At 39.2% G+C, this 9,602-nt stretch overlaps 1 protein-coding gene across 6 annotated transcripts in view; it reads right to left on the bottom strand.

The window, feature by feature from the left end:
• The window catches only part of mrtfab (myocardin related transcription factor Ab), a 43,113-nt gene extending 36,571 nt beyond the window's left edge, over window positions 1-6,542 (bottom strand). For 2 of the 6 annotated variants that reach the window (XM_051417225.1, XM_051417220.1), the window contains exons 1-3: window positions 6,423-6,542; window positions 5,673-5,734; window positions 900-1,085 (exon numbers count right to left, since the gene is read on the bottom strand). In XM_051417225.1, coding sequence (XP_051273185.1) covers window positions 900-1,023 — 124 coding nt within the window. In that variant the 5' untranslated portion in view covers window positions 1,024-1,085; window positions 5,673-5,734; window positions 6,423-6,542. Of the gene's footprint in view, window positions 1-899; window positions 1,086-3,543; window positions 3,658-5,672; window positions 5,735-6,183; window positions 6,201-6,422 lie in introns of those variants that run through there. The other 4 variants (XM_051417231.1, XM_051417232.1, XM_051417222.1 and 1 more) reach the window with 3 other exon arrangements.
• Window positions 6,543-9,602: the final 3,060 nt, after the last annotated feature.

Below are 9,602 nucleotides of genomic sequence, written 5' to 3'. Positions count from 1 at the left end.
TAACAAGAGGTCAGCGCGGAGGAGCAAACCAATTAGGTATAGCAGCTTCTTCACAACCTTCTTTCTGGAGGCTTTACCGCACATAGCCTTGTACACAGACACACAGTTTCACCTGAGCACTTAAACCTCCATGTCTCACCCTCCGCAGTGAGGTAAGCTTTCCGCTGACAAATGAACAAGATGCACAGGCACATCTGACATTTAACTTCTACATCTCAGATAAGTGCCCCCCCCTTTCTACTTAACCTCAACTTATGTAACATGTTCTTTTAGCTTGAAGGAATTTATGTTGGAAATAGGCCACCTCTGTGAAGGATGAGTAGTGCTCCACCAAAATATTCACTTGGGCTGGAAGCAAGAGTGTTGGTCTCCGAGGTCTGTAGAGCGATGTGTTTCCACCACATTCACCCAGCGGCTCCGAAGAAAAATTGAGTGGGACATTGTGCAGGGACAGACTATCCCTGAATGAAACCACTGAACATGCTGAGCAAGGCAAACTGGCGGTGTCTGTCCTTAATGCACAATATTGTATGAGCAATAAAAAAGATGGAAGAAGATGAGCATGGACTGGAAACCTTTCGAAAACAACCAGAAAACACTACTGTCACTACTACTACTACTGCTACTACTACTACTACAACAATTACTACTACTACTACTACTAGGCCAGTAATATTTTGACCCTTTATAACAACACTTGTGAGGTAAACAACAGCATTTACATTTTACTTCCAATGCATGCTTGCACTGCTGTTTGGTCATCACAGCGCTCCCCAGACGAGATTGGACTATGCAAACGTCGAGCCAGGATGATGAAACCATCCAAAACCAAACACCAGAATTTGGGATTAAAGGAGGTGATTGAAAGGACAAAAAGTATGCATGCAACAGAGTCTCACCATTCTTTCTCTCCTGCAGAGGCATTGGGTCGGGTGCAGGCTGAAGGGACAGCTCCTGAAGCTCACTGGTCACTGCCTCGCTCTGAGGGCTTGGGGCCAAGCCTGGCGTCCCAGTGACTTCCATGCTGCCAGGACTTGGCTCCTCCCCTTTCTGTGGGTGTAGCGTTGCCAGAGTGATGGAGAGACCTGTAGTAAAAATACGACATCATTAGTTTAATAACTCGTCAAAAGGCTCCATGTGATGTGAAGACAACAGGTACCAAGAATCAACTGGAATTGTTCTTTTAAAAAGGTGCAATCAGTAATACTTCACAGGTTCCCTTTCCAAAATAAACTGTAAAATATAAAATCCACCACAGGGATTTGGTTTAGTTTTATCTCAGTATCTAATTTAGAACGTCAGTGCTGCGTTTAATAAGCTCTGGGATTTTAGACTTAGAAAAACTTCAGCACTGATGCATGGTTGGCATTTTACTATCTGACAGGTAAGCAGCTTATGATCTAGCTATAGAGCACATAAGCTGGCTGGCAAATATTTGTCTTTGATGCAAAATAGCAAACATCAAGTCATCACAGCATCACAGTCAATAACATTTTACCATGGTATTTTGATTGTGCCTTTGTCTTTCTAGTCATTTTTCATACATTAAATATATATATGTTAGCTAGCCGGAGCAGTGTAGCACCATTACACTTGAGTCAGTCTGTACTGTGGAAGAATATATGCTGTACTTCTCTGTGTAGAAACATTTGGTAAATATACCCTTGAGCTTAATCTCCCTAGCCAGTGCATTGTTCCATTAGTCTCAGACACACAAAGCATTTTTCCCATGAAGGGTTTGTTTTATCAGTTCATCAGCAAAACGTTTTGTGCAATTTGGAAATGGACTACATCAGGTTGTCAGTATTGGCCAATCTGAGTTGAAGTTGAGTATTGAACAAATAAAACATTAAAAAAAAGAACTAATAATAAAATAAAGGCCAGTAGCACTTTTACAGGCTACAACATGTTAAAAAAAAGCTTCCCAGGAAACTGAACATGTCTATTTTGCTCTCTGTCTGTCTTTTTTCTCTCCCCGTCTCCCTCACTCACATACACAAACATCTGGGGAAAGAGGAAGAATGCAGGGCTGTAGACTAGGGGATTAATTCAGTCATCAGGGAAGAATTTGCATGTTTGAGCTTTTACAACTGTTGCTGTGGCCGCTGCTTTAGAAAGACAGAACTTTGTTTATGGATTCCCCCCCCCCACCCACCTTTTACTTCTTAACAACCTCAGAGCAATTTCCATACATTAAACCCATCTAACAACTTACCCTCATAAATGAAGCTATGAAAAACATGCATGACTGTGTCTGTGTGTGTTCAGTGTTGCATCTGGCTCCAAGACAAATTGTTCCCATTGGGGGACAGTTAAGGTTATGTTGAAAGTTGATTTGAAAGTTGAAATGGAGCTTACTATGAGAAGCCTGGTGCGAGCTTAACAACCTGAACCAATGCCTTAAAACAGAGCGACAGAGAACCTTTGGCAGCACTTTATAGACCACTAGTGAGTACTGACTCTTGACACCTTGACCTCTCGTGTTAGCTGAGTCTGTTGCAACCCTCTCCTTGTAATCATGTCATTCTGGGTTCAAGTCCTATATAAACAATGTGAGTTTCTGTCTGCACCCTACATTAAGGCAGTCAAAAGGGCCTCCAGCCACGTAATACATGTTTTTAGAAACAAAAAAATGGCTACTTGGTTTTTGCTGTGCATGTAACATAACCATTTTGTGCAATGTTGCAATATGCTTCATTATCCTTATTAATATGACTGTCTAACAATATTGTTTTCTGACAAATGTATGCAAAAACACACATAAGCTGATGTTCAAAGCAATAAACTATGCTCTATCTTTACCGATTTTAATCAATCAAACTTATGTGTCAAACTGTTTAACATTTTAATAACCATTTTGACATAGTATTGGGTATTATTATATGTGTTTGTATTACCTAAGGTTTTCTGGAAACTATAAGGGTTTAGTATAATAACACTGAATAACTTAAGTGATATATGCACACATACCAATGATAGGTCAAAACATTACTACATTATAAAAGCCAGAAGCGGTACTAAATGAAGAGCCATTTAGGAGTTGGGAGAGCCAAGCCAAATGATATGGCTCCCAGCACTATTATTTACACCTGTGTTTTCCTACTGTGACATGTTGAAATATTTCCTGCGAGAAAGGCCCATTATCCATCTGTTCTAGCAAACTTTTATTTTGTTGTACAACCGTGTGTCGTATTATGATAAATGCATTTCCTTGATGAATTGGTGGAATTGTTGAACAACAACATATTAAGAAATCTGATACTTAATACAGAATTATCACCTTTGTAATACATTTACATACATTTGTAATACAAACTGGTTAAACTGAGTGAAGCGAAGCCTAAACACAAACCTGAGATTAGACTGGTCTAGTGGGATATCCATTGTAAACAAGGTTAAATGTATTTACTCCTGCTTTATAGAACAGATTTTCCTGATTTACTGGACTAGGCCCTGTGTAACTGGTTCTCTTCCTTCATGAAACACTCCTCTGGACTGAACAGGCCCGGTAACTTGGGCAGCACATCACTAATGATTGCTTACAAAGGCAGGCCTGCCGCTGTGCTGTGTGTTGATCTCTCTCTCGCTCTCTCTGCAAATATGTGTTTTCTAGCCGTGGGGTTCTGATGGGGATCCTGTCATGACTGCACAACGGGCCTGAAAACAATGAGGCAGTGTTGTCTGAGATGTCACTCTTCTCTCTCACAATCAAATACCAGCGCACACACATGTCTGAATAGCGGCACACTAACCACATGACACACTAAATTTACATTTGATGTTTTCATGGCCTCAGGATGTCTGCAAGTTTTATCGCGTGAAGTTGAAGCATTGAAGACTTTTTGCAATGCTGGTTAGAATAAACTGTCATGCCTTATTTTGAACAGACATAATAGGATATCTGCAGACATATCAGAATGCAGGTAAATGGGCGTACTTTGTATCGGAAATATTTCGATTTTTATGTTTTATATGACGATGTGTTGCATCTAGCTAGTTTCAGATTTTCCTGATTCAATGTCCCCCTTCAAATGCGAAGGGGAATCCACAGTTGCTATGAAATGCACAAAAAACGATCTAGAGCCAATGTTTGGTTTGTCCATTCTGGGCTACTGTACAAAGATTGCGATTCAAAATGGCAGACTCCATGGAAGGCGACTCACTCCCTCTGTAGGTAAAAAGGCTCATTCAAAGGTAAACGAAAACACAACAGTTGTTATTTTCAGGTGATTATATGCATTATTATGTCCTTTTAGATTATTTTTAAACAATGAACTTATTTAAATGTTGTCTTATCACAAGCAGTCAGACAAGAACTTTGCCCTGAAAAATATTCAACTTAAAATGACAAAAATGATAATTTAGGCTTTTTGATACCAAGTTGACACATGGTGACACTCAATGTTAGATACAGGACATTTCAGTCAGCACCAAACAGATACTGAGATTTACCTGCACTGCCCTGTGAGCTTGTTTCAGTTCCAAATCATTTCCCCAAGTAATGAGAAACTGTCAATTTGTTGTATGGTTTTAAGTGTTGCATGATTTTGTATGGGATAACATCTTCATAGGTTATGAAGACATGACAGTGATAACAAAAGAAATGTCACTGTATGAGTCATAGAAATCTATCACCACCCCATGTACATATTACACCATCTGATATCCTCCAGTCAAAGACTTTACACTGACATTACACTGTCATGACAGCATCCCTGAGCAAATCCTCTCGTATATCTGCTAATCTAATTCACCTGCTCCCAAGAGGAACGCTAGCTCAGCAGCAGCAGAACACAGGCGGGAGTTTTGCATACATATTTTAGCCTTTTCACATTACAACCCTGAAATCACATGTTACAAATGTTAACAGCGAAAACAAGTCTAGCAAAGGCAGTCACGAGCCTTTCCACTCAGACGGAGAAAAACAAACTGGGAAACCGGTTTAGAAAGGGAAGGAAATAACATTCAAATTCAGTGGTGTTAAAACGCAGCATTCAGTCAACAATGAGGGGTCAGACTGCTGCAGTATGGCAAAACGTTACCGGGAGAAATTAACAATGCATTACTAGCATATACAGTAGTTCACTACCTAACAGCGGTCCAAGCTACTGCGACATGACGGCAAGATAATGGTTTTAGTGGCTTCTCTGCAACATGTGATGTCTCAGTGCAACACATCACTTTGACACACATATCAAGACAACAAGACACGAGAAAGTATGTGTGCGTTGCCTCATATCTCTTGTCGTGTAAACACTGATGCCTCCATTATCTAGCCTGAGCCCAGAAAGTCTACAGTGACCTGGATATCAGGTGTCACACAGTTCATCAACCCAACCATTTCAAATAGATGGCTTTCCAGAGATGCCCACTGCCTCATCCGTTGCTTCATCATTTACTTTTTCAAGAAAGGGCTGCTGTTCTGACATGCAGTGTGTACGGTTCTGCTGCAATGCATTTAAGAGAGACACTAAGTACTCCAGCATTCCTCTCTACACGCCCACACTAGCCTTTCTGATATGTATCACAATTACAAAAGGTACAGAGACACACACCTACAGACAGCTGCTTTGTTTCACCACCATACACATGAAAACCACTACCAAGAATTACAACACATAGTGAGTGAGCAGTGAGGTAACGGATGTGGTTCAAGGCTTGTTGCTGCTTACCTGTATTACTAAATCCTGAAGGGGCGTTTTCCCATTTCAGCAGGACAGAGCTTTGAAGGATTCTGTGGAAGAAAATACCAAAATCAAACCTTCAGCAGGGAATAACTGATATCTTCTCTCTTTCTCTGCCAACCCCTGTTCTTATTCTGGTCCTGTGCTCTCTGGATTATGGTGCTGAGCAGCAGTATCAGTGTCAGTGTAACCAGGGCATGTGCATAAAGGCCATTGTGGAGCAAAAAAGGGTTAAAAAAAAAAAAAAAGGAATAATGAGAACTGATAATATGGGCTACACGAATCCACGTTGCAGGAGGCCTTTCCACAGATGTCATGGGGCAGCAGCCTACAGCTGTCACTGTCCACAACACAGACATGCTAGGCTATTGTTAGCTCGTCTGGATGGGAGTTAACCTGAACAGTCTCAATGCAGCTTTTAAGTGGAAATACTGTAATGTAAAATCGCACACAAACGACATAATGAACACGGAAGGTTCCCAGCTACAGTGTAACATACTTAACGCCAGCGCCGGCTCCCTCTGTAACCTCCTCGGCATCCTGTCTGATGACTGCAGACAGACAGACACCCCAAGTTAGCTAGCTACCGTTAGCATGCTATATCTGCCAGCCATCAACTCTAACCGCTAGCTAGCTGCTCAGCCTGGTTCCTGCCTGTCACGTTGCCGTCTTCTCTAAAGGGGAACTAAGTAGCGAATACCGTCACAATAGCTATTTAATGTATACATTTAAGCTTACGTTTCATGGTCGCCACTTGTGTGTTGTGTCTGTAAGGATAAACAGCTTTGGCATCACACCACCACTTCCGAATCACAAAGGAAACTTTAACCGGAAAACCCTCCTCTGCGTGGGACGCTGAGACCCACTTCCTTCACAACACCTTTCTAACCAGTTTACTGCTACTGCTCTGGGACAGGAGCTAGTACAGCGGGGTTATGTGCGTATGTGTCAGACATAACAATGTCTTTAATATAATGTGTGTAGTAGTTAAGTTGAAGAAACTGAATAAATAAAAAATAAACATTTAAAATGTGCGTAGCGCATGAAACTATATACACAACCCCTGCACAGTCTCTGGCTCCATCTAGTGTCCAATTAAATGTACTGCAGGAGGAAAGAGCTACAGGTTGGTAAAGGCACTGTGCATCCCGAGTTCACTGTCTTTCATTATTATTGATCATCTTTTCAAAATAAAGGGAGTGGCTTTAATGGCGTTCCAGAGGATTTAATTTTGTTGTGATGTTTGCAATGTTACAGTGTTACCAAACAGCCAATAAACAGCAAATACAACTATGAATGACACACGAGGTTGTGGGAGCAGTGGGTTTACAGTACTTTACAGCTGCTTTGGTTCAGTTTACATATAAAATGTCCAACTGACTAATATCTTACGTTCAAACACAAAGGACCGTGCTAACATACAAAATGAGAAAACGAGAGAGAGACCGTTAAAATGCTTTTACAGATTACTATATCAGTTGTGTTTATGTATTTGTCTTTATACTTTAACAACATACCCCTGTGTGGAAGCCAAGAACTGCCATGCTTGCAATTATGTTTTCTTAATGTTGTTATGTTGAGATCACAAGTAAATTATTTTATTGTCTTGAGAAAACCAGCTACGCCATCCTGAGATAATGACACATTCAACCTGTTGTCATGAGAAAACAAATGCTTAATTTCCTCTTATTATGTTTATCCAGAAATTGCTACGCCATCATGGCTTATTATAGATAATGGACAATGCATGGAGGAATAATATGAAATATTAATTTTCATACAGATCAACATGACACTGCAGGGATCTTTGAGCTGACTTGATCAATCTCAGTCTTCTCTTTGATATATTTTGTCAGTACTGTATCATTAACTCTCAGATTTACATTCTGGCTCTGAGTTATGAATCCTGCACCAGTCGTGACAGTAATCATGAGGCTGAAATCAAGATTGATCAAATGAACCAGAAACTTCAAGTTCTCTATAATCCTCTCATCCTCTCAATTATTCCATTATCTTGACAAATTGACGTTGTGTTTTCATGAGATCACAAAATTGATTAACTCGTGACCTCGACGTAACGGCAATTGCAAGCACAGCCATTCTCGCCTTCCGTACCCAGGTGAGCAGTGATTTGGTGTGATGTTTCTAGTATACCAAGACCATACATTTCTTCCTGTTGAATGTTATAATGTACTGATCTTGTGATTTACTGTTTTATGCTTTCTAATATCAAGTATTAACTTGCTGTATTATTAATTATTATATAATGTGCAAGTGATTGAAATATCTGAAGAATAAAAACATAAAATGCAAACAAGAAAAAGTAAATTTTGTCTTGTTCGAATGTACTTCTGCAGTGTAAAGATAAGACTAGACTATATTACATCTATACTTCAGTCAGTGTAAGATACACACACAGTTTTTTTTCTAATTGCTAAAATTACAAACACTTTATTTTACTGTAACTGTCTCAATGATTTCTTATTAAATCCAAGTAAATATTCATTGATTTCTCATTTATTATTAAAAACCTTCACCATACTGAATTGTATGCTTTGCTTTAAAATGTTTTTGTTGTTGGAAATTACTGGAAACTATGATTCACCAGTAAAATAAAGTCTTACTGTTAAGTCTTTGAGAAAATAGCCAACTGCTATCAGTGTTATTGTTTGATACCACTGATTGGTAATGACCCTTTGTGGTAAAGCAGCAGTTATTAAAATGTAATCAGAAATATGTCCTGTTGCTCTGATAAAGTTGATGCAAGACAGGGGACGGAAAGAAAAATAATGTAAAGCAAATGGAGAGGACGACAGTCGATGCCATTTTAAACTAACATTTATGATGTCTTATTTATTCTCCTGTACAGCACTTTGATCAACTTTGGTTGTTTTTAAAGTGCTTAACAAATAAAGTTGGATTGGATTGGATAAAATCAAAATAACAAATCATATTGGTCAGACAAAACAAGACATTTATGTACGTCACCTTCATCTCAGTGGTGGGCATTTTTCACCACTTTCTGTTATTTTATAACCTTAATGATTCATCGGTTAATTAACTTTTTTAAAACTATAAACTATATCTAGAAATATATGTATATCAAGTGGGAGGAATAATTATGATGTGTTATTCCATAATTAACATATTGAATGTACATATGTTCCAGAAACTCACAATAGAATCATTATGACTCTAATAGAATCATTCATCACAGTTGAACACCCAGAGTTCCAGATAGTTCATTTCAGTCTCTTTGCACCATTCAGATGTTATATAACTGTTACCTCTGATTTAGGAAAACATTCATCCATTTATTAGCTATTTATTAAACAAGGATTTCGACTACTTCTTAGTCAGGAATTCATTTATTGCACCACAGAAATAGGAGGCAAGTTACCAGCAGAGCTGTTTCACACTTGACATATAAACTTGTTCAAACTTAATGTTCTGCCATTAATGCCATTTTTCTATTGTTTATAGCAACAACATGCAACACTTGTAGAACAGCGTGTGTAGCTCTGTCAATGTGTGTCACTGATTATTTGCCTCTCTGTCTTTCTACCATTTTCTAGTCATGGTGAGAAAAAGTCTTCGCCTGCAAGAAGCAGGATATTATACAGAGGAAGGAACTCCATTTATTTCCTACAGGGAGATCTTGTACAGGTAAGTTGCTGTAGTGTTTGTGTGCACATGTTGTGTGTGTATGTGCATATGCTGGGCGGTTGCCACACTATAAACCTTTGCACTTCTGTTGTATCTTTTAGAATCTTTCGAAGGAGGACAAGTTGTAGCCACCACATCATGAACACTATAAATTACTACGACTCATTGGACCAACATGACTCCGATGATGACTATGAGGATGTGGCTTACGGCCAGGAAAGCCCCAGAATCATCAGTGACAATAAAGACAAG

Source organism: Dicentrarchus labrax, unplaced genomic scaffold (assembly GCF_905237075.1).
Source record: "Dicentrarchus labrax unplaced genomic scaffold, dlabrax2021, whole genome shotgun sequence".
Taxonomy (NCBI): domain Eukaryota; kingdom Metazoa; phylum Chordata; class Actinopteri; family Moronidae; genus Dicentrarchus; species Dicentrarchus labrax.
The sequence above is the reverse complement of the archived record's forward strand: the minus strand, read 5'-3'. Positions and strand labels throughout refer to the sequence as shown.